Genomic DNA, 25,305 nt, shown 5'->3' with positions numbered 1-25,305 from the left:
TATGTGTAACTCACACCATGTACAAAATTACCTCAAAATGAATCATAGATCTAAATGAAAAACCTAAAACTATAAAAGTTCTAGAAGAAAACATGTCTGAAACATTTTTGGTCTGGGGCTAAGCAAAAATTTCTTAAATAGGACACCCAAATATGTACTTTATAGAGCAAACTGATGTATAGGACTTCATCAAAATTAAACACTTGTGCTCTTCAAGTGACACTGTTCAGAGAATGAAACGGCAAATCACAGACTGGGAGTAAATATTTGCAAATTACATGTCTGATAAAAGATTGTGTCTGGAATATATAAAGAACTATCAAAAATCAAGAAAGCCAACAACTCAGTAAAAAATTGTGGGTACTTTCCACAGAAATGTTTATTTGCCCATATGCAAGTAAGCCCATTCTTAACATTATTAGTCATTAGGGAAATGCAAACTAAAACCACATGAGATACTGCTTTATACCCAATAGGATGATGCCAATAAAAAAGACACCAGGATGTGAGACTATGCAGCACATGGAACTCTTATACACTGCTGGTGCAGATGTAAGGTGGGACAATCATGTTGGAAAAGAGTTCGCCATTTCATACAAAGTTAAGTTTGTAGCTGTGATATGATCCAGCCATTCTACTCCTTAATATTGACCCACAGGAAATGAAAACATGTGCTTATACAAAAACTACACCTGAATGTTCACAGCAGCTTGATTTGTGACAGCCCAAACTGCAGGCAACCCAAATGTCCATCAACAGGTGAATTCAGGAAAAACAGTTGTATCCATGCAACGGAACATTACGCGGCAGTAAAAAGGAATGAACTATTTATTGATCTCTTCGGTAACGCGGATGAATCTCAAAAGAATTTTACTGAGTGAAACAAGCCAGAAAAAAAGGAGGATATACTGTATATAAGTCCATTTTTATAGGTATCTAGGAAATGCAAACTAACGTATCATGACAGAAACCATGGTTGGATTGAGCAGGGAGGTGTGGGATGGAGGAATTGCAAAGGGCCAGTGGAAATAGTTTCAGGAGATGGATGTGAATACGTTCTTTCTCTTGATTGTGGTGATGTTTTCACAGGCACACACACGCCAAAATTTATTAAAAATGTCCATTCCAAATGTATGCTGTTTATTGTATGACAATTACTTCTCTTGTGATGGTTAATTTCATGTCCACTTGGCTGGACTATGGTCCCCAGTTGTTTGGTCAAACACCTGTCTAAATATTGCTGTGAAGTTATTTTTAAGGTATGATTAACATTTAAAACAGCAGACTTTGAGAAAATAGATGACCTTCCGTTACGTGGGTGGGCCTCATCCAATCAATTGAAGGCCTTAAGAGAAAACACTCTGATGTCTCCCAAGAAGAGGGAATTCTGCCTCTGAATGGACTTTGGACTCCAGCTGTGACCTCATCTCTTCCCTGGGTCTCCAGCCTGCCTTGTCCTGCAAATTCTGGACTTGCCAGCCTCCACACTTTCATGACCCATTCCTTAAATCAATCTTTCTCTCTCTCTCTCTCTCTGCCTCTCTCTCTCATTGGTTGTGTTTCTCTGGAGAACCCCGACTAATACACCTCTGTAAAGCTGTTATAAATATCAAAAGATACAAAAGATGAAAACCCATATTCCCATTGACAGCATATTTAAAATTACAAATGGAAAAATTGTCCCATGATCCATTCAACAGCTGAAAAAAAAAGATTTATACTATAGGTGAAAGACTGGTAATACCTGTTGCTGTCTTATTTATACCTTTCTGTATTTTTTACATTTCAAAAAATTGAAAGAAATTAATTGCAAAGTTAAAAGAGTTCTTACTCATCAATCATAAAAAGACAAAACACCAGGAGAAAACTTGGCAAAGGATATAAACAGTGATTCACAAAAGATGTTAAAATGACATATACATGTTAATCTTCATTAGAGCAAATAAATGCAAATGGAAAAAATAATAAGAACTTTTTATCAATTAAGTAATTGTCCAAGTTACTTGAGTCAGTAATAATAACCAGGCTGCTATGGGTCGACTGAAATGGTTACTGTCAGGTACTGTCTGGAGAAATGTAAATTAATATAACATTATTTGGAAATTCATTTAGTAATATATAGCAAGACCTTAAACCAGTGACCTTATTTTGACCTAACAATTCTAGTTCTACGATATTTTTCTACAAATAACCATAACTACAGGAAATGATTTAAGTACAAGTGTGTTCATTGCTGAAATCCTTAAATAGTCTAAATGCTTTCTAAATGCTTAGAAATAGTCTAAATGTCCCCAAAAAATGATCGATTAAAAAAAACGTGGTATTTATGCATTACAGAATTTCAGACTGCATGGAAACAACGTTCTGGAAGAGTATGTGGTGTCGTGAAATAACGTCCACTACATATAAAGAGCCTGGTTACAAGAGTTATGGACCCAGCAATTTCACGCCTAGGCATGTCTCTGAGAGTAATGAAAACATATGTCTACACAAAAACTTGTTCATAATGTGACTAACAGCATTATTCATAATAGCCAAATGGCAGAAGGAACCCAATATCTATGAATTAATGAATGAATAAACAAGAGGGGTCAAGCCGTACAATGGAATATTACTCAGCCATTAAAAGGAGAGTAGTATTGATGCCAGCCTACAACATGGATGAACCTTGAAAACATTATGCTAAAAGAGAGAAGCCAGTCACAAAAGACCACATATTCCATGATTTCATTTATAGGAAACGTCCAGATTAGGCAAATCTATAAAGAAATCTATAAATCAGAAAGTAGACTAGTGGCTGTCTAGGGCTTGCCAGGGTGGTATGGAGGGCTCTGGGGCAGCAGAGGGTCTGGGGTTTTTTTTGGGGGGGTGATAAAAATGTTCTAAAATTGATTGTGATGATTGCACAGGTGTTTACAATTATTGTATTATACACTATTTAAATGGGTGAATCATACCCATACCCAAATATAATGTAAATTATATTTCAATTAAGCTGATACAAAAATAAGACAAAATAAAGATGTACAGAGTGAACGTGCCAAAAGAAGTGTAAAGTTACTCACAAAATGCCAAGTGTGGTTAACTGAGTGGTGGAAGGAAGGAACATTTGATTTTCTTTTTGCTTATCCGTCCCTTTTACTGTAAGTGAACTTAACTGAGTAATGAGAGGCAGGGGAGCAACAGGGCTGAAAAGCACCCTGTCTGGAGTCAGACTCCCTGGGTCCGGCCTCTGCTAGCCCTTACCAGCTAAAAATACTGCAGCGACCCCCTTACCTCCTTCCCGCCCCAGCTGTCCCACTTGTAAATTCAGAAACGGAGTGCTTCAGGGGATGGTTCTGAAGGCTGAGTCAACCGTCTCTACCTGCCCAGAACATGGAATAGAGCCTGGCACACAGGACAGAAAAAGCACCACTTATCATTATTAAGACTGAATCGATAAAATGGGTGATTGTTCATAAAAATGACACATAGATTCCCTCTACCAAGTCCCTGGAAGGCACTGTTCCAGGGGCTGAGAGTTCCACCAGGTTGCTCTCCATCTCCTTGGAGATCACAGCCTGCACCTGCCTAAACTTCCCACTCCTGCTTCTGTATCTTCTGCCCTTTGACGCTTCCTTCTGGGCTGCAGCTTCCCCATCAGCCTGAAAGCTCACAGAGGAAGCGGCTGACCTCACTTATTTGCCGTCTGCAAGGAGACACCGCTACCCTCTTCTCGGTTTCCTAGCCAGAATCTTGGAGTCACTCAGGACACCTCCATCCTGGTCCCCCCCTTCCCATTTCCCACGGCCGGTCAATCCCATCTCCTGAACAACTCCTGAGTGCACCTGTGTCCCCTCATCCCCTCTCTCCCAGAGAAGCAGCCAGCCTGCCTCTCACATGGACTTGTACACCTGCTGCCGACTGACTGCTGTCCTGCCTCCCCTCCCCCACCCTCCCCCTGCACTCACTTTGGAAGTGATGTCTTTCCAAACGCACACGGGAGACAAGGGTGCCAGCCCTCAAAGGGAAACCGGCCGTGTTTCCAGAGGAGGGGCAGCCAGGCCCACCACAGTCCAGCCCTTTAGCTGCCTGCTACCTAGACCCACATGTATTCTTCATAAAAGGGGACCTGCTTTTTCATAACAAAGTCCCTCCCCGTTGTCCCAGTGGAGACATCCCATCTCACCCAGTTAAAACATCCTGCTCAGTTCAGGAGCTCTGGGAGCTGCCAGGGAGCCTGGCAGCCCATGACAGAGTGACAAATATGACATTCAGTATGGAGGAGAAAAAGCGAATGGGAAAACCACAACCAGTATTCCTGTTTTCAAAAGCAGAGCGGGGAAAATGAGGCACGCTTATCTCGAAGATGAGCCAAGATTTCCTGCCCAGACTTGGAAGGAGTCGTGAGGACCCACCCTCACGAGCCACGCCTCCTCTACGGGGTCCGTCCATTCCTGCCTCCGTGGCCACCTGAGCCGTCCACGGTGCAGGGCGCCCCTCCCCGGGCCAGGTCTCAGCAGCCCTGTGACTAGCCACTTGATGTGGGGTGAGACCCAAGGATTTCCTCGGGGTCGAACACTTCCATCCCTTGTTTCCTAGGCTTGAAGTGAAGGTGGTGGTGTGATTCTCTAATAAACTCACCCGAGTTTCAAAATTTAATGTTCTATCAGTTCTGGCTAGTAATCAAAACCAGCCACTCAACAACAACAAACTGTCACTGGGTAGTATGCTTGGATCCAGAGCTGGCTTTCTGTTGCCTAGCAACAGAATTCAGCGCTCTGCTCATCCCCATCCTGTTTCCATCTTGGTCCCTCACGGGGCCTCCAGGAACCACCGGTGTCTGTCCCTACTTCTGGGCTGCCTCCTAGCTGTGCCGTTGTGATCAGGTCAGGATCGCCGGCCTCCGGTCAGGAGGCCCCAACCTTGTCTCTTTTCCCACCACCTTACCCCTTCCGGCCTCACTGGGTGTCCAGTTCTCCATGTCCCTGGATTCCGAGTCATAAGCACCAAGAACTCCATTATTCTTCCTCTCTCTGGTGAGAGTTTTCAGTACAGGGCATGCTAGTCGATCCACTCCGACTTCCTGAAGTTTTCCACCTGACAAAGGTTCTTTGCTCGAGCAATCTTTAGTCAGGCTCCAGAACCTTCTCTAGGCCCTACTTCCTTGTAGGATCCACTCTTACCGAGAATGCTGCTAAGTCTGTTTATTCAGAACCTGATCAGGCTCCTTACCCTCCCCCACTCCCCCAGGTGACCTCTGACCACCTGGCCTGCCTGCAGCAAGAATCCTGTTGGGTTGGCTTCGCCAGAAGCCCCCCCACCCCCCCACCCCTGATGTTTCCTGTTATTCATTTTCCATCCACTGACTTTCACCTGCTCCTTGGCCATAAATGTCCACTCACCCATGCGGCAGGCAGGGTTGAGCCCAGTCTGCTTCCCCCACTGCAAAATCCTTTCCCAGTGGTCCCCGTACACATCATGATGGCCCTGAATAGTCTGCCTTACCGTCTTCAACAAGCGCCACTGAATTTTCTTTTTTTTAATACATGTCAAACTCCTGACATTGCGGCCACAAAAATCTCCTGGCCTGAGTTTCAGGATGAAGGAGACTGTTTCATTCAGCGTGTCCCCTCCTTCTGCTCAGACCACCCTCCCCAAACATCCACCATCACCATCTCCTGCATCCTTCGCAGGACAGCCCCGATCTATCCTTCCAAGTTCAACACAGACCACATCTCTCTATAGAACAGTGTTTGTCGAGCAAAGGAAATTACAGTGAGCAAAAATTGTTGGGTGGGCAACCAGCACTTTAAGAAATGAATTAGAATAGAATCGAACATATCAGAGAGTATTGAGGGTATAAGTATTGTTCTGTGAAACTTTCAAGTGTTTGTCTGCCTGTGTGTGTGTGTGTGTCTTAAGGATGGCACCAAAAATGTTTGAAAACCACTGGAAGCTTCCCTGGGACGCCCTTATGGAACCCCACAACCCGATTTGGGCCAACTCTCCTCTCCTCTGCCCCAGCGGGCTCTCTAACGGCCCTCCCCCCTTCACAGCACCCGCCACACTGCACTGTAGTGGCTGGTTTCCTAAAACAGCCACACATTTCCAGGGGACAGAAAGTGCATGCCTGGTCCACTTTCCCTCCTCCAGCACCTGGCATCTCGTAGGTGCTCAGTAAATTGACATTGAGTAAATGAATGCCCAGAACAATGCACAGGATGAAATGCAAGGTGTAACGTTTTTACAAGGTACATCCTTTTAACAGGATGAAATCAAATGAATGAATTGTGAAGGCGATGCAGGCATCCAGGGCGGCTCCATGTACTCCGGTTGAGGCGCCCCTCCCTGAGCCAGAGGCAGAGGAGACAAGGGGTCCTGCCCTCTTGCCCGCCCACCCCCCCCAGTTCTCAGGGGTCCAGGTTCTGCAGCACCTCCCTGCCAGCCACGGGAGACGGGCAGCCGCAGCTGGGAAGACACTGAGACGGGAAGTCAGAGGACTGTAATTAAACAGGACCAGAAAATGTATGAAGAAAATCAGCCTAGATACAACCATATTACAACACCAGCCCTGCCCGAGCCCCTGGCCAAGGCGCCCACGGAGCCGACCCCTGGGTCCAGACAGACCACCGGGCCTGCGTCTTCTGCTCTCTGCGCGCTCGCTTCCCCCACTGTGTGTGTGTGTGTGTGCGCGTGTGTGTGTGTGTGTGTGTGTGTGCGTGTGCGCACGCGTACATGCATGTATGTTGTGTGTGTGTGTATATGCGGTGTGCACATGTGTGTGATGTGCACGTGTGCGTGCTCCTGGGAGAGCTGTCCCCTCACTCCCTCACGCCAGTCTCCCTGGTTCCTCAGGGGCCTCCCCAGCCAGGACTCAGGCAAAAGGAGGGACGTGAGTGAACTTCTTCCATCTCTGCTTCTCCCAGCTATTCAGGCCCTCTAGCGGCTCCCGAGAAAGGGTCCTCAGCTCCAACAGTACCTCATGGGTCCCCAGCTCCCCGTCCTCACGCAGAATCCGGAAGAACCCCTGAATTGGGAAGGATGCGTTTCTATGGCGTGTCCACGAGCCGGCAGGGAGGCAGTGCTCAGGCGGACGGTGTGTCTGGGCACCGCAGGGTCAGAGCCTCCCCGGGTAGCTGGACCATCTGGTCAGCCCCTGGACTTGGGAGCTGTCTTGCCGAGGGGACAGGAGAGGGAGGAGTGGGGATGGGGAAAGTGACCTCAGAGGACGCACTTTCTCCATCCTCGGCATTAACACAGGAGACCAGTCCCGGGTGGGGAATTTAGAGACACAAGACTGGAGCCTTGTGAATGGTGCGCACGGAGACCGCTCACCGAGGCCAGGACGGTAGGCAGAGGTGGAGGCACTGCAGAGGGGCCGAGGACAGGGCTCCTGGGACGTGTGTCCTGGCCTGGCAGTGCCCGGCCTGGGGAAAGGAGCAGCCTTCCCTGGGTGCTCAGCTGACTCTGCGCGGGTCCAAGGCTGTGCTCTCCAGGGGTTTGAGGACGCCAACAAAAAACCCAGAACAGGGATGACAAGGCCCATCCGCGTAAAGGGTCCAAAGCCCCCTATACTTGGAATAAACTCTGGTAACCCCAGCCCAGGCAAGGTCTGGGACCCAGCGTTGTAGGCAGGGGCGGGGAAAGGATGTGGGCGCCACGGGCCTGCGGACCACACAGCCCCAGTACACAAACTTCACGCTGGCCGGCCCGTCCCCCCCGCGAGATGCCCAGGCCGCGGGCGCGCCGGGCCGTCTCTGTCGCCATCCAGAGGCGCGGTTCCGGCGCTTCGTCCGCTCGGCCGCCGCCGGCCTCCCCAGCCAGCACCTGGGCCCCCGCGGGGCCCCCGCGGCGCCGGGCACGCGCATCGGGGGCGCCCCTCGCATTGGTGGCCGGCGCGCCGAGCCGGGGCGCGCAGCGACGCCCAGAGCGGCAGGGCCGGCGTCCCCGGGCTCGGCGGGCGCGGGCGCGCGCGGCGCGGGGCGGGCCGGCGCAGGGCGCTGTGGGCCGGAGCCCGGGCGCGGCGGCGGCGGCGGCGGCGGCGGCGGCGGCGGTGGAGGATGGCGCGCGCGGGGCCCGCACGTGGAGGCCGGCGCGGGGGCGCGGGCAGGGCCGGCTGCTGAGACGCGCTGCTGCCCCCCGCGCGGGCGCCGCGGCTTCAATGGCGCCATCGCCCAGGACCAGCAGCCGGCAAGATGCGACCGCTCTGCCCAGCATGTCCTCAACTTTTTGGGCGTTCATGATCCTGGCCAGCCTGCTCATCGCCTACTGCAGTGAGTACCGCGCGGCCCGGGTCCTCGGCCGGCCCTCCGGTCCCGGCCCCGGCGCCCGTTCCCCGTTCCCGGGCCGCGGCTCCGGCGGGGCGCCCCGCGGGCCGCCCGGAGTCCGTGAGGAGTTGCGAGCTCGGGGCGCGCCGTCCCCCGGGTCCCCGCCGGTCCTGCGCTGGGCCGGGAGGGCGAGGGGCCGGCACTTCGGAGGCCGGCGCCACCGCTGAGCCTCCCTCCTCCGACTCCGGGGCAGGGCCCGGGCACCAGGCCCCGGGTGGCGCGGCGCGTCCCTGCGCGGCGATGCCCGCGGCTGCCCGGCGTGCCGCCGCCACTCCCGGCCCAGGCCCGCGATCCGAGCCGAGCCGGCGGCTTCCCGGCCGAGCCGAGCCGCGCGCTCCGGAGGCGGCGGCAGGTCCGGGGCGGGCGGGCAGCGCTGCCTGGGCTGTCGGTGGAGCGCCTTGCCCTGAGCTTTCCTCTGGCGACACTCCGGCGGGGGACGCGGCGGCCGAGTCCGGAGCGGGGCGCCTGGGGCAGGAGCGGGGCTCGGGCTAGGTCGCGCGGCTGGAGCTTCTGCCTTCCCGGGAAGCAGGCTCGCCGGCGCTTTCCTAAAAAAGATAAGTGAGGGCTGGGGTGCCCGGAGAGGGCTCGCCGCTTCCACCGGCATTTAGCGAGTAGGGTCCGAGGACCCGAGCCGGTGAACCAGTGGGTCTGGCGCGGGGCCACGGGCTCGGGGCTGGGGTGGCGCGGGCTGGCGGGCGCCCGGGGCACAGGCTGGGGGCTGGGGGACCGGGAGCAGGGTCGGGGTCTGCCTGGGTGTGTCGGGGGTGCTGCGCCCGGGGCACAGGCTGGGGGCTGGGGGAATGGAGGCTGGTGGGACGCTGGGCACAGCCTAGGGACTGCGGTGGGGGTGGATGGTCAATGCTCCGGACACGGGTTCGCGGCTGGTTGGATGGGTGGGGAGTGGTCAGCGTCCCGGGCACAGGCTCCGGGCCGGGATGGCGCGGGCAGGTGGGCTCCCCGGCCGACCGCCTGGCACAGGGTCCGGGTCCCTTCCTATCCCAGCGGGAGGAAAGGACGGGCGCTGAGGAACACCTGTCATGGAGAATTGCCATGGGCGATGGAAAAATATGGATTCTTTACAAAAAAAAAAAAAAAAAATTGAGAGAGAGAGAGGGAGAGGGAGAGAGAGAGAGAGGCCGGCGCGGAGCCTCGCTCCCCGCCACCACCTCGCATCCCTCAGCCACCTAGCTCCCAGCCCGAGCCTTCGCTCTCTCCAAAATGGGACCGCGGCGGGCCATGGAGACGCGGGGCGCGCGCGGTCGCGGAGTCCTGGGACAGCCCAGCCCCCCCTCATCCTCCCCGAATGGCGGGGGAAACCCGGTGCTCAGAGCAGGAGTCGTGCTGCTGGTCTCAGCCGGGTTGTGCATTTCGCTGCAGTTGCTGGCGACGCGTGGGGACGCGTGGGGAGGGGTCTCCGAGCGGGAAGGTTCCCCGTGGGGCCGCAAGCCCGACTGCCCAGACTGGCACCGCCATCCCGGCTGCACCCTGCCTGCCCCTCCGAATGCGTTCCTGCGCTGGCTGCCTGGAAGGGGGCTGTTCTGGGGGTTTGAGCGAGGTCTGTGCCCTCTCCCCAGCTCCTCGCGGCCATCTCGGGGCCCTGGGGCAGCGTTCCCAGGGTTCCAGAGAAGAGCCTCAGCCGGCTTCCTTGGCCATGGGGAACAGGTGAAAGGCAGGTGAACTCGGGGCTCACCCAGGAGGTGTCATTTAAATGCACTTCCTGGTGGCAGCACGGGAGGGGGGCTCATCCAGCAGTGTTTGGGAAGGGGGTTGTTGTGCCCCAAGTCCCCAGGCTGCTGTCCCTCCCCGGCTCTGGGGACAACATCGTTGGTGCCAAGGCGAGAACCCGGCAACAACAGGCTGGCTGGGGAGGCAGCCCTCCGGGTACAGAGAGGAGCAACTGCTAATTGTTGTTAAGTACATGACACCTCCGCCCTGCCCTGTGGCTTCAACACTTCCCACCCCAGGTGCGCCAGCCAGGGCCTTCCTTTCTCACCTTCTGTGTGCAGTCTCTGCTCACTCCACGCCCCCCCCCCCACCCAGCACCTCCTGAACATGAAGGGGGACCCGCTATGTCTGTCCTGACACTCACACCTTTGCCAGACTGCTGCCTGCTCCAGGTGGCGGTCCGGGCCTGCCCGCTGCTCAGACACTTGGTGGAACCCGAGATCCCATTGGACACTCAGGCTGCTTTGCGGAGGCCTCCCTGGCATTCTGGAAACAGCTCTTCCACCAGGACGACGACATTTGGTAAAAAAAAAAAAAACCATCTAATCCAGAATGGCGGAAATCATTAATAGCCGAAGCTTGGGTTAACCACATTTTTATGGTTGTTTCCACCTCCATGGAACGGAATAACTGACAATAAGATAACGTTTTTGGACACACCCCATTACACCAGAAAGGCACTTGGAGAAATTAAAACATTTCACTAATATACAAAGTAGACATATGCACTTGGAGGAATGAAAACACTAAAATGCAAACTAGACATAATAATAATCGATAGCTTGGAACATCAGCCCTAGAGAAAAAAGAACTTCTTTTTTTTAGAATTGATATAAAGCAAATAAATGCAAATGGAACAGTCCCTGTGATTTCATTCTCTTTTCCAGTATATCTGGGATGAAGAAGAATAGTTATAGCACCCATGTCTGTAAATTGTTTCTGTTATCGGTAAGGATTTTTATTACCCAAAATGTTTTTGTGTTTTGGAGCAGATCTATTTGTGTCATTAGTTAGGGAGACTGGTAAGTGTCACACAGGATTCAGTTATCCTGCCTGTTAATCTGTGCATTTCTCTGCAGCACTAAAGGTGTTCACTTTCTGGCGCCGCTAGAAGCAAACTGGAATCTTTCTCGGCGTCGTTTTGGGTTAGGGGTGTTCTCCTGTTCTTGGCCCCGTGAAAGCCCTCCCTTCCTTGCCGCCGCTGACATTCATATTTAAGGAGATGGGCTCCACCCTCTGGCTGGAGAAAGACCTGCAGTCCACCAATTAAGTTAGTTGCTATAGTGACACAGCCTTGTCATTTTTCTCCTATTGGGGAACAATTGACAGGAGACACAGAAAGAGGAAGGGGGCCCTTGATGGCTTTCTTTAGAGATGCAGACTCCATCTCTGTGTACGTTCCCATTACAGCAGGGATGGACGGTTGGTAAAGACTTATCTTGGGGAGGTGATGAGCTCCCATGAGAAAATTGAAACTCTCCTTCACTCTGGTCTGGGGAAACCTCTGTTCTCATGGCTTGGAAAACGCTGAGTTAGATCGTCTTCCCCCTAGCGTATCTGGAGAGGAGAGTTCTGCCTGGACCTGGTTCTTGGATGGAGTGGGACAGCTCTGGCGAAACCATAGTGGTTTGCCTGTGTGCTGTGCTCAACCCCGAGACCCCGAAGATGCAGTCTGCTGTGCTGGCTTACAACATACTGGCTGTAATAAACCATGAGGGAGGTGGAGAGAATGATGAGCTAGTGGCGGCCTTAGGACGCTAAGCCGTGACTTGACACCGTGCGCGGTGTTTATTTCGAAGTCCGAGAAGGCGGTGCGTTCACGTAGATTGCCTGTCTCCTCTTTGGACGGGCTTGGTGGACAGCTGCTCCTGGCATGTAAACGGTGGGTGGGAGGAAAGTCTTATATTTGAAAGTACCAGGGAGTAGGGTGCGAGAGGCAATGTGACTGTTTTCGACTTGTTTTTTTTTCAAATAAATCTCATCAAAATTGAATGGTAGCTTTAAGTTAACTCTCATGCCATAGACCTCATGCAACTATGAGAAGAAATTACAAACAACTTCTGAATTGTTTTTTAATCCATTAGAATACTAAAGAAGTGCAGGCTTTCTGATGCTGCATTTTCCTTATAAATACAATTTATTGCATATTTAGGAGAGATCAGAATATGCCACTTTCCTGCTGTTCAAATTTGATTTCTGGGGTTTTCCAAGAGGTGAGATTGGAAATACTGGAAACTGAATGAAGTGATGACATTCAGAAGTTTATTTCTCATCTTTTTTTTTTTCTCCTACTGTGTTTTTCTTTGATGAATTTCTGGCCGGAGAAGATGTGCTGTGTGTTTCTTTCAACAACATAAGGAGATAGGTTGCCTGTCTGTGGGATTTGTGTTGGTGGAACTCCACGCCCAGGGATCGGGGAGCTGGGGGAGGTTATGCCCCTGGAAGCCAGACGGACTGATTGGTGCCCCCCCCCAGCCCCACACCCCTCCCCCCCCCCACCCGCAGCCCAGACACCGCCAACAGGGGCCACGCCCTCCAGGACTCCCCTGGCAACTCACTCTTTGCAGCGAGGCCAGAGGATAGCACCTCCAAAACGGGGGCTGTGTGCTATAACTCAACTGGCCGGGTCTTCGGTACCAGGCGTCTGGGCTGAATTCCACCCTGGAATTTCTCGCTCAAGACCTGCCACTTGACATCCCCCGGGAGGAGATATGGAGATCAGCTTTTGTGGCATGAAGTATTTTCAGGTGATTTTTATGGGTGTGATTACGGGAAAATGTTATGATAATGTGGCACGAGAAATGGGAAGAAAAGCAAAACATTAACATCCCCATTTCTTTATATAGCTTCGCAGCTGCGCTGATTTACAAGGGCTCATTTTTGCATTAAAATGTGGTGCTCTGGAGTTAATGACCTCTACAGAACGCCACCTGTCACCCAGAGCCGTGGGTGCCCGCTGAGCGTTGGGGAGGAGATGGGTTGACAAGGAGGATGTGGGTCAGGGTTCCTGCGTGACAGGGGATCAGTCGGATGCTGGTGGCAGAGGGGGCTGGCCGCTGGATCTGCTGGACTTTATTTGTTTGGGGGATGGTCACTGGCTGTCCTCTCAGGGGCCGGGGCTGGCACACGGGGCTGAGAGTGCCTGGTGGTGTCCCTTTCTGCAGGCAACCTTGCACGCCATCCGTGAACCCCAGAGCCGAGCTCCGGCTGCCCGGGCTGCCCCGGGGCTCCCACGGCTTCTGCGGAAGCGTCCAGCAATGGCCTGCTCCTCCTTCCACGTCCCCCTCCCCACGGTTTCCGTATCTGGGCCCTGGCGTGGTGCTAACTGAAGCTCCCAGCAGGCAGCACGAGCCGGCGGCAGCTGGCGGCAGATCTGGGCAAGTCGCCCCGTCTCCCCTTCACCCTGCAGACGTGGTGGAGGGCTCCCGCAGGCTTTGTAACGTTTACTTATTTATTCCAGTGGCTGGCAGGAGTCGAGTGTGGAATCACTTTTGTCTCCAACTAGGCCGGCGGGACTCCTCCGGCATCCCCTGGTCCTCGTGGCTCTCGGGAGGCCCAGCTCCAAGTTGGCGTGCCTGCGGCGTCCTCGGGAATGGTGGGTCTAGGCCCGGTGGGACAGTGGCTGCTTGGTGAGATGTCCCCTGGGGAAGACCCCACTCATCTTCCGATGTTCCCGCCTCCCCGTCCTGGGCCCTGGTGTGTCACCTGCTGTGGAGTCGGCCTCCCCCGTGGAGGGGCTGGCCTCTGCGGGGTCCCACCTGGGGACCTGGCCCTCCTTCTAAGTGTGCTGGAGGCCAGAGCGGTGCAGAGCCGGCCCCTGGCGTCTGTGCCTCAGCTCGTTCGTGTGATGAGGAATTAGGAAGCCTGGGGACACAGAGATGGGCAAGACCGCTTGCGTCCCAGTGTGGGGGTGCTGGATGGTTAGCACAAAGCAAAGGCAATAGAGGACGGGGTCCCCAGCTGGGCCCGGCACCCTGTTCTGCTGGGGTCCTGGCTGCCTTCTCGCAGGTCACCGCCTGCCCCAAACTCTCGGCCCAGGGTCTGGCCCTGAATCCCCTTCCAGCCCTGGAGCCTCCTCTTGCCCTGCCTGGCCTTCGCCAGGGCCTCTGCATGGCAGGGCAGCCTCCAGCTCTGTGTCTGTGCCCAGCCTCCTGTGAGTCCTTCTCCAAAACACACCTAGCCATCCTCCATCCTGTCTTCCCCACCGCCACCCGAGTCCCTCCTGCATACATCAGCATCGTCCTTGGTGGCCCCTCTGCCTCCAGGCTGGCCGACGGGAGATCCCCACGCGTGGCTTCCCTTAGAACGGAGCCGGCACCAGTCCTCTCCTCCCCGTCTCGCCGCCTCCCCGCTCACGTCACTCAGGGCCTCACTAAAGCCCGTCTTTCCTGCCCCGGTGGCCCTCTCCATCCTCTGTGCTGGCTGGCAGAGTTCGGCCCGGGGCCGGCACCCCAGGGCTCCCTTCATGGGAATGTGATGCGTGTGCCCGTTCTCTCCTGCATGCCCTGGTATTACTCACTTCGATACCCCACTGTCCGCGGGGTCCCTCGCACGGCAACTCCCCCACAGTTCTGCTGAATGCAGCGAGGGAACCCTGAGCTGGACTGGTCTCCAGAACATGCCCTGCCCCCAGTGGTGGAGAACTCCTCCTCCAGGAAGCCTCCCCTGAATGCACCGCTTCCTTTCCCTCTCCAGCGCTCTGTGTGTTCACCTGGATGCCGGCTGGCACGGCTCTGGGCCTTCGGGCAGTGACTGCCCCATTCTCTGAGAAAACACTCGTTGATCCTGGCGCCCTGGGCAGTGAGCTGTGCCCGGGGCGGGGCTGAAGGTCTGGACCATAAGGACTTGGGGTGCCCCGAAGGTCTGGGGGCAAGGCCTAAGGGCTAGGGGTGGGGCTGAGGGTCTGGGTGTGGCCAAAGGACTGGGGGCGGGGCCGGAGAGATGTCTTGTGAAAATTGAAGTTGTTGGATCCGGAGTATCAAATCTGGTTCTAACACCGTCTGATTGAAAAGGAGAAGAAAGAAAACTGTGTGGAATCTCGATGAAACATTCACTGTTTTCAAAGCGTCCTTGGTGGGCCTTTCACACTGCCAGAGTGGAGAGCTCTCCAGACCCTCCCAGCAGCCTCACCTCCTTTCCTTAGCTTCTACTCCATCCTTATTTTCCTTGAATACTTGCTTTCTCATGACATCCCTGGGGTTTCTTCCCCGGAGCACTGTGGACGTTTGGACCAGGTTGCTCTCCAGCGTGAACTTTCCTCATGGTGGGGTGTTGGGCAACATCCCTGGCCACCACCCACTCGGTGCCAGTAGTCTCCACCCCCCCCCGGGTGATAACCAAGCCCTTGTTGTGTGTCCCCTGGGGGTAGAATCCCCCCATCCCTGGGGCCTCTGACTTAGTTTGTGGGTCCGCAGTCCACAGGCTTGTTCTGGCATTTCCTGGTTTCGTTGAGTCGGGACTCTGGTCCTGGGGCTTAGTGCCAGCAGCGTGACAACCTCATGACCGCGTCTGTAGCTGAACAGCCAACACAGGGGTGGGAGGACGTTCAGCCGGTCGCCTTCTCTGGCAGGTGCGTCTCTCCAGTCGTGCCCAGACCGGCTGGGCTGTGGGAAAGGCTGTCTGCTGGGTGGGGACAGCGTCTCCCCACGCTTCTGTCTGCAGAGCTTAGAACCAGCCTTCGGGCTTGAGGTTGGTCTCAGATTCTTCTCCACGTCCTGATTTCTCCATATCTCACACGTAACTTTATTGCTCATGGTGATCAAGCCATTTAGAGGCAATAAAACATTCCTGACCCAACGGGGACAGGGCAGCCCGCCCACTACCTGTCCGTCATCTACCCACTGGCTTGACGATGCTCACCTTTTCAAGAGGCATGATTTGGGAGATTTCTGTCTAGAGCCCATTGGAACAAATTCATGAATGCCATTCCCTCCAAAAGTTAGGCTGCCCTTGGCGGGACCTTGGCTGCCTGGAAGCCGCCTTTACTCAGGCCTTTTTGGGGGACGCCAGAGCCTGCTGCCTGTATCCCCGACGGGGCTGCGCCAGGCTCTTTCTGTTCCGGCCTGTGCCCGCCAGCCTTGTCACTGGGCCCTGGCTGGGCCCTAGGAGCCCCTGCACGGGGATGGTGCCCGGGGTCAGCCGGCCTGTGCTGGCAGGGGGAGCATGCAGACCCCCTATGCCTCAGGATGTGCCCCTGCCCACCCCCCTCCCCAACAGGCAGCGTGTTCTAGTCCCTGGGCAGCCTGTTGCCGCCTTCCTTCGGGAGCCCTACCCCAGCGCCTTCCTTGTGCCATCTGTGACCGTGGGGCGGCAGGGATGTGCTGCTGTGTATGTGGGTGCAGCTCGTGAAGACGCACATCCCACCGTATCAGGCAGCACTCCTGCACACGCACGCACGCGCACACGCACGCTTGTGCGGGTCTCCCCGCAGCCCCCAGCCCCGGCCTGCAGGTTGCTTTTCAGTCCCAGACTCGCGTGTCGTGAGCCAAAGCCACTGACGACCCTGCCAGAGTCCTAGTCCCGGGAGACCCCAGGTGGGGAGCCCAGGGCAGCACGGGGATGGGGTGGTTGGGGACTTGACTATCCCTAGAGCTTTTCCTCACCGGCTCCTTTTTAACCAGAGAAGTGGGATGCACAGGTGTGGCCTGGCGGCTTCCCTGGAGGTTACAGGCCTGGGGACCACGCACTGGAGAGCAGGAGCGGACAGAGCTCAGGGCTCCCCTCCCTGTGCCGGCTGCTTCCACTTCCCCGGCCCTTCGTGCCGTGTCCCTGGTTTTGTGCACGCACGTGTGTACACACGCCACAGACACGCATCCCTTCTGATTTGGGGCCTCTGTCTCTGCACCAGGTGGTGATGGCGCTAATGGTCTTTCCAGGCCCCAGACGTCACGAGGATCAGAAGGGAGTGAGTCTGGTACCTTGCAGGGATCCGACCTGCGATCCCAGGACCCGCTCATCCCAGGGTGACAGAGGGCAGCGTCCACTCGCCTGGACTTGGGATCCTTGGGCTGAAGGACCAGTGAGACTTCGCTGTAGTTCACACAAGGAAGTTGCAATATCGCTGGACGGACACCTCGAGTGCACTTGCAAAGAGGGCGTGGGTTGCTCGGGCCGCCTGGTGCCCGGTGGGCTGGGCCTGATGACCAGGTGTCCCTGAGCACAGGGAGCGTGTGGCCTCGTCCGCGGGGTGGGGGGCCCTCCATGCAGAGCAGGGACTGCGGAAGGTTTGCTGCTGTGCCCGCTTCCACCGCGGCTGAGCCGGAGGGCAAACCTATCAGGACACTCCCTGACACCGAGCGGGCCTGCAAGGACCTTGCCAGTTGAGCAGTGAGTCCCTGGGACCCGGCTGGCAGTGAACTCGGGGGCTGGGTTCCGCCTCCCGTGGTCCCTCCCCAGGCTGACATCCTCCCACATCCCGGAGCCACCTGCCACGGCACCTCAGGGCGCCCACGGCAGACAGGGCTGGGGGAGGTCAGCGGGTGGGCAGGCGGTGGGTGTGCCGGTCGCCCCGCGCGGGGTGAGGGTGGAGGACAGCTGGGGACTCACACTTGGGGTCCTGGCAGGGGAACAGCCCGGAAGGGCCAGCCTCGCCTTCCCCGCCCACGGGCTTCCTAAGGCCCCTTCTTTTGGTGCCACATTCCCTCTGACCTCCTCCCCAACGCCTAGGGCGTCCCTGGCTCCAGAGCTTCCAGGACTCAGGCCTACCCCCATTGCCAGCCCCTTGGCCACAGCCTGGCCTTGCACCCACCCTCCGGACGTTCAGAGCGACCGTGAACTCTCGAGACCACACTGTTGAAACAGAGTCACAGATGTGGACAGCAAACTTATGGCTACCAAAGGGGTCGGGGGAGGGTAAACTGGGAGATTGGGACACTGACATACACACACTGCCATTCGTAAAGCAGGTGGCTAATAAGGCCCTGCTGTAGGGCACAGGGAGCTCCACTCAGTACTCTGTAATGGCCTGTATGGGAACAGAGTCGGAAACGGAGGGGATAGATGGGTCCGCATGACGCAGCCACTTTGCCACGTATACAGCCCTGTACAGCAACTCTGCTTCAACAGAGACTAGAAAAGAAAGACCCCGCCCCCCCCCTCCAGCCCCTGCCAGGTTTGCTCGGCCTCCATCCTGGGGCCGCCCCCCACCCCCCGCAGGACAGGCTCACATTCTGCATATGGGGAGCTGCTGGGGAGGAAACGCACGGATTGATCCGAGGGGCATCCTCGCCCGGGGCCTGCCTCCTGCCCCAGCCGTGGGTTCCCCCTGGCCTGTTCGCCTGCGCTCAGATCCTCCGCCCTGGCTGCCAGGTCCAGCAGCTGAGTGTGCTCAGGAGATGCTCTGGCCGCCCGAACACCCCTGTGGTCCAGACTCATCTCTCCAGAGAAGGGGGTGCCTGGGGTGCCCAGGGCGGGGCGGCGCAGGGGGAGACAGCCGCCCCTCGGAGGGCTGCACTCTGCTGACCTCGCCGTTCTGACCCCGCGAATCCTCCCAGGGATCCGGGGCTGTGGCTGGAGAGAGGGGATGGATACATCTCACGGGCGCACGTAAACACTCGCCGCATGAAGGAGGCCCTCTGCCTCTGACCCGGGCCCACAGGCCCTGACAGTTCTAGCAGGGCGGCCAGCGGAGCCTGACGGGCCACCGGGCCCGTGCACTGTGAGTGGTGTCCGCAGGTGGGAGGATGTCGTGGGCCTGGATGGGGACAGAGCCGGGGGCCCTGCGAGGGTCTCCTTTCTCCCCCGGGAGGCCCAGGCATGAGCTGGAGGAGGGCTGGGAAGGGTGTGTGTGGCCCCGTTCTCACGGCCCCTCTCTGTGCCCCCGGGTCTGGGGCTGTGGACTCACCGCAGACCCTTGCTGTTGTGGTCACAGTCGTGCTGGGTCCACGGCATGGGCCTCTCCAGGGCAGGGCCCCAAGCACAGCACCCCTGCTTTACTGATGGCTCCGGAATGGTTTTCCAAAAGGACAGACAGAATCGAGTCCCTGCAGAGATGGGAGCGGGGTAGCCAGGGCCCTGAACTTTTCAGGACACTCCCTTCCGCAAGTTGTCCCCACCTGCCTTGTCTTGGTGTCTTGAATGTCCAGCAAGAGGGGCTGATTAATACAGCCGGGCAGGCTCTCCCGGTGCCCTTGCTGACGGCCTGTGATGGGCCGCTTTCTCCTAAGTTCTATTCGGAGGGTTTCCCCTGATGTTTAGGAAGGTCAGTACCAACATTGCGAACGTCTCTGAGCTTACGAACTTGTTACTAAAATCCACCGATGATGAGGTGACGGCGGAGTCTTCCTGGCCTGCTTGACCGGACCGTGAACAAGTCGGCTGGAGCCGGGCTAGGCCGTGGTCTCCTGCTGTCAGGTCCCTGGGTGACATCGGGGGGCAGGGCGTTGCTAGTTTTCCAAGACCTGCCTCACATCTGATTTTAACTGAGCGTTGAGGAAGGCAGTTTTAAAGCACACCCGTTGCCTGAAGCCTTGTGGTTCGGGGAGGGGTATCCGGACAGTTCTCTGGAGGGCTTTCCTATCAGGACGTCGCACGGTTAAAATGCTAGTGCCTCCACGCCGCCCTGAACGCCACTGGATGCAGGCGAGAGGCCTCTCTCCGGCTCTGTTTCTAAATTATTCTTCTCCATAGCAGCTCCATTACCTAATAGCACTTCCCCGGGCATCGCTGAATGCCGTTAATGGGTTGATAGGACTCGTTGCTAATCAATTGATGCTAATTTATGGTCCTCGCTGCAGTGGCTGAAGGAGGCCAGCCACGGAGCCACACTGGGTCTTCCGTGCATTTCCCTGTGTCTCTTTTCGTGTCTCTTTTCTTCCCCGGCTCGTGTTAGGCTCTGTGGCCGTAGGAGTGAACCCTGCAGGGCGGCAGAGGCTGGCCGTCTGGGCTGTGTTTCGGAGGACCTATCACATGCATGTCTGCAAAAGCTGGAGAGGACAGGCCTCTGCTCCCTCAGCGCGGGAGGGCAGGGGCGGCGTCTAGGGAGACGGTCACCTTGAGATGACCGCGGGGGTGGCGTGTGTTTCCAGAGCTCGCTGGGTTCTGGAAACACGCGTCTGAGTCGGGCCAGCTCTGTCGGGAGCCACCGCATCGTGACCCCCGGAGACCTCTGCTCTGGCGTCCTGGTCGGCCCAAACAACATGCATTCCACACATTAAAAATGGTCAGGACCCAGACCTGGGGGCAGGTGTGTGTTAATGAACTTGGGGAGGTTTCTGAACCCCACCACAGTGAGACGTGAGCTCTCAAGCTAAGAAAATAGCAAAACTTCTCACCGTCGGCATCTGGGACATTGGACGTGGGCACCGAGGACTTCTGAAACCTTCTGGCAGGCTTAGGCCTTGTGAGACACAGGCCACTGCCACGTGGCAACCCACGTGCTTCTTTACAAGAACTTTGATTTAGTCAAAATCAGTGTTCCGTGGTCAACAGAAATGCATTTGCTGAGTGTGGTCAGAGTTCAGTGTGTTTTAGCTCCGTCTTCTTCTTAAGGTTCCAGCATGAAAAAGGAACAGATTTTCAAGACAGGAGCAGCAGGAGCCCACGCGGTACAGCCGGGTGGCCGACGGCCACCGCCAGCTCCTAAGCCTCGTGCGCACGGGGAGGGTGCAGACGGCTTCACTGGACGCTGTCGTCGTGGAGATTTTGCAAGATGCTCCAGTCACCCCCACTGTCTCAGGTGGTCAGGAGGTTTCTGTCTGTTAGACCCTGGGAAGCGGGCAGGATACCCAGAGGCCTCTGTCCACTCAGCATGGCAGCCCCACCCACTGTGACCTGGAGGATGTGGGGCAGTAAGCCTGCTGGAGGGGCCAGGACCCTTGGGGCCCGGGACCTTCCTCCCAGTGTCACGCCAGACCTGGGTTTGCCCCCTCCAACCTGATACCCGGTTTGCTCAAGCTCTGTTCTTGGGGCCAGCAGTGGGGTGGGACGCTTCTGAGAAACAGGGGAGCCGATTCCGTGCCATGGAGCAGACGTGACACGTACTGGAGTGTCCCTAGTGGGAGTCCGCGGGGCCTGGAAAGTTCCCTGGGGCGGGCCAGGCCACCTGTGACTGCGGACACTCCACACAGCCTTGCCCACTGCCGGAGCCGGGCGGGATCCGCTTTGGCTTTGAGTGCCCAGAGCCTTCGCCAGCCAGGTTCCCATCAGGGCGGCCGAAGCCTTAGCACGTCCTCTCCAGGGACTCAGGTGGACGCCGTGTGGGAGGGTCAGGAGCCAGCCCAGGCCCTGCAGGGCTTCGTGGCCTTGGACTCAGGGCCCTCCAGGCCAGCGTTTGCTGAGCGTGGCCACACGTGGGAGGGCCCAGGCCTGTGACCTGTGCACGCCTGGAAGTTGGGGACATCTCCATTCACTGGAGCTCCCCCGGAAGTGGGGGGCTGTGGGCCTGCCAGCTCCACGCCGTGTGGCCCTGCGTTCACCCAGGGATGGGAGCCCCTCTGGGGCAGGACCTGGGCCTCCCATTGTCAGCTTGGTCCCATCGGCTGGGTCAGGGCCTGCGAAGGGCAGGGGCCGCAGATGAGTTAACCCAGGATTACTGCTGCTGTCAGCCGTTTACATGTGTGAGTGAAAAAGGCTCTGATGCTGATTCAGCTGACGGGGTGGGGTGGGTATGGGGTGACCTGCCCATTCGACCCTGACTTGGAAGACTACATCTGGCAAGTGTTGTTACCTGGGTGGCGGAAGGGCCTTTAGCAACTTTCGAACCCACTAAAGTTCCAAAAGGAGACAGGTCGCCCGGGCCACGGGGTCCTTGTGGCCAGCGCCTTGTTTTCCTGCCCAACTATAACCCAGACGAGGGCCTTGTTTGCCCAGGAGTCTCCCCTCTGGGGCGCCTCTCGCTCCTGTCCCACCACGAGTCCCCACGTCGTTCTGGAATCCTGCCTCCAGGGTCCCGATTGAAGCCCCCATATTCCCCAGCCCTGGCAGACTCCCCGTCTCGGGGCTTTGGTGACCACGGCTGGATCTGCTGCCCAGACAGACGTGCTGTCACCCCAGGGCTTGTCCGTGCAGTGGTGCTTCCCTGTCCACGCGGGCCATCCGTGGAGAGGTGGGCGCTGGCCCTGCTATGTCACTCAGCTGCAGTCCTGGTGGATGGGCATCCTGCCAGGCGCCCAGCAAAGCATGTCCACTTGCTCCTAGATCTTCACGGCAACCCTCCCAGCTCAATGTTTGTTTTCTTTTCATTGTAGAGGGAAGTGAGGCTCAGGGAAGGCAGGGGACGCACGCAGGGTTCCTGGTGGGAGAGGTGGAAACAAAGCCAGGCCGTCTTCTGGGGCCCCAGCCTGGTCCTGAGGGGTTTGGGAGGCTTGGAGAGGAGACCCGTGATGGGCCTTGCAGCCAGCCTTAGGGGCAGCAGGGGATGGTCCAGACACCACGCCAGGAGGGGCAGGTGGGTCTTGGACTTCAGGGTCTGGACAAGTTGTGGGAGCCTACTGGTGATGTATCTGCTGTTTCCAAGTTAAGTTGCAATCGCAACTTTAAAAAGAGAGGGGAGAGAAAGAGGGGATGGGGGAGGGAAGGAGGAGAGGAGGAGGGGAGAGGGAAGGAGGCGCGGAAGGGAAGGAGGGGACGGGGGAGAGAGAGAGGTACAGTCACAGGGTGGGGCTCCCGAATGGATCTCAGAGGCCACTGCAGGGGTCCCTTCAGCCGGCAGGGTGCGGCCAGGGGTCTGCACTGGGGAGACTTCGGGTGCTTGGGTGCCTTCCATACCCCACCCCACCCAAGCCTCCTTGTGAGCGCTCTGGGCAGGGCAGTCGTAGACACTGTCCCCCACTGTGGGCGTGTCTGCCTGCAGGTGGGACACACATTATTTGCCTTTGGGATTGAACCAGTTGCATCCGGAATGCTCCCGTGCTCAGGAACCCACACAAAAGCCTGTAGCCCTCCCAGAGAGGACATTTCTGTTCTTTTTTTAAAGTTTTGTTTCAGTGACTTATTCTTTTTTCTAATCTTGTTTTTTTTTTTTGACTGCATTGGGTCTTCATTGCTGCATGCTGGCTTTCTCCAGTTGCAGCGAACGAGCGGGGGCTACTCTTCGTTGTGGTGCGCGGGCTTCTCATTGCGGTGGCTTCTCTTGCTGCGGAGCGCAGGCTCTAAGCCCGCGGGCTTCAGCAGTTGTGGTTTGTGGGCTCTAGAGCGCAGGCTCAGTAGTTGTGGCGCACGGGCTTAGTTGCTCCGCGGCATGTGGGATCTTCCCGGACCAGGGCTCGAACCCATGTCCCCTTCATTGGCAGGTGGATTCTTAACCACTGTGCCACCAGGGGAGTCCCCGAGAGGACATTTCTTGAACCACTGCTGGGTGCCAGTCAGGTGCCAGGCACTTCTCGTACTTTGTGGCATTGAGTCTTCTCAGCAGGAGACGGGATATATGATTCCCTTTTTATAGAAGAAGAAACTGAGGGTCTCAGAGGCCCACAGTGTCTTCCTGTCTTCCCCAAGTGTGATGAGCTAGGATTTGAACATGACTGCTGGCCTCTTCAGCTCTGGATCTTGCCATTAACCTTGTGAAACACCTACTGCCCCCTGGGGGTGTGGAATTGCGTGGTCACCATCTGGCCGACCAGGGCTGTGACACGCAGAGCACTGCCTGCAGGCTATGGTGATGTCTGTCTGGGGACTGAGGAAGAATGTTTACCCAAAGGCATCCGGACAGCCTTGGCAGTTGGCGCTATGTCTACAGAAACGTCATCCTAAGCACACCCAGTGCAGACCATTGCCACCGCCCGTGGGTCAGGGTCTGTGAGACCACTGTCTGATTCAGAAAAGCTGTGACAGTCTCGGGGATGGTTTGTTAGACTGAAAGGAGATTAAATTGGCAAAAGGGAAAGGTTCACGGAGACACAGTCTCCAGGAGACACCAGGCATGAGCTCCAGGCCCCAGGGGGTGGCACAGATGGTACCTAGTTCCCCAGTGAGGACGTATGACAGCCTGTGGAGTGTCACCAAGCAGGGGCACGCCCCTGAGCCCTGGGGCCCAAGGTGGCTATTAGGGGTCCCTTGGTGGGTAGGCTCCAGTCCTCTAGACCCAAACCAGGAAGAAATAGAAAATAGGAACTGACCAATTGCCAGTAATAAAGTTGAATCAGTAATTTTAAAACTTGCAACAAACAGAAGTCCAGGACCAGATGGCTCCACAGGTAAATTCTACGAAACATTTAGAGAAGAGTTAACACCTATCCTTGTGAAGCTATTCCAAAAATTTTCAGAGGAAGGAACACTTTCCGAACTCATTCTATGAGGCCAGCGCCACCCTGATACCAAAACCAGACAAAGATATCACACAAAAGAGAGAAAATTACAGGTCAACATGATGAACATATTTGCAGAAATCCTCAACAAAATACTAGCAAACCGACTCCAACAATACAATAAAAGGATCCTACACCACTGTCAAGTGGGATTTATTCCAGGGGTGCAAACATTTTTCAATATCTGCAAATCGATCAATGTGATACACCACATTAACAAACTGAATAAATAAAAACCATATGGTCATCTCAATAGATGCAGAAAAAGCTTTTGATAAAATTTAACATCTATTTATGATAAAAATTCTCCAGAAAGCAGGCTTAGAGGGAACCTACCTCAACATAATAAAGGCCATAAGTGACAAACCCACAGCCAACATCATACTCAATGGTGAAAAGCTGAAAGCATTTCCTCTAAGATCAGGCATGAGACAAGGATGCCCACACTCACCACTTTTATTCGACATAGTTTTGGAGGTCCTAGCCACAGCAATCAGAGAAGAAAAAGAAATAAAAGGAATTCAACTTGGAAAAGAAGTTAAACTGTCACTGTTTGCAGATGACACAGTACTATACATAGAAAATCCTAAAGATGCTACCAGAAAATGACTAGAGCTCATCAATGAATCTGGTAAAGTTGCAGGTTACAAAATTAATATACAGAAATCTGTTGCATTTCTATACACTAACAATGAAGTATCAGAAAAAGAAATTAAGGAAGCAGTCCCATTTACCATTGAACCAAAAAGAATAAAATACCTAGGAATAAACCTACCTAAGGAGGCAAAAGACCTGTGCTTAGAAAACTATAAGATGCTGATGAAAGAAATTGAAGATGACACAAACAGATGGGAAGATATACCGTGTTCTTGGATTGGAAGAATTAATATTGTTAAGATGACCATACTACTCAAGGCAGCCTGCAGATTCAATGCAATCCCTATCAAAATGCCAATGGAAGTTTTCACAGAACTAGAACAAGTAATTTTAAAATTTGTATGGAAACATAAAAGACCCAGAATAGCCAA

At 55.5% G+C, this 25,305-nt stretch overlaps 1 protein-coding gene across 2 annotated transcripts in view; it reads left to right on the top strand.

Annotated features, from left to right (window-relative positions):
• Nucleotides 1-8,079: 8,079 nt before the first annotated feature.
• The window catches only part of TAFA5 (TAFA chemokine like family member 5), a 190,607-nt gene continuing 173,381 nt past the window's right edge, over nt 8,080-25,305 (top strand). For both annotated transcript variants that reach the window (XM_079936990.1, XM_079936992.1), the window contains exon 1: nt 8,080-8,255. In XM_079936990.1, coding sequence (XP_079793116.1) covers nt 8,144-8,255 — 112 coding nt within the window. In that variant the 5' untranslated portion in view covers nt 8,080-8,143. The remainder of the gene's footprint in view (nt 8,256-25,305) is intronic.

The sequence above is a fragment of the Stenella coeruleoalba genome (genome assembly GCF_951394435.1).
Source record: "Stenella coeruleoalba genome assembly, chromosome: 11".
Classification (NCBI taxonomy): domain Eukaryota; kingdom Metazoa; phylum Chordata; class Mammalia; order Artiodactyla; family Delphinidae; genus Stenella; species Stenella coeruleoalba.
The sequence above is the reverse complement of the archived record's forward strand: the minus strand, read 5'-3'. Positions and strand labels throughout refer to the sequence as shown.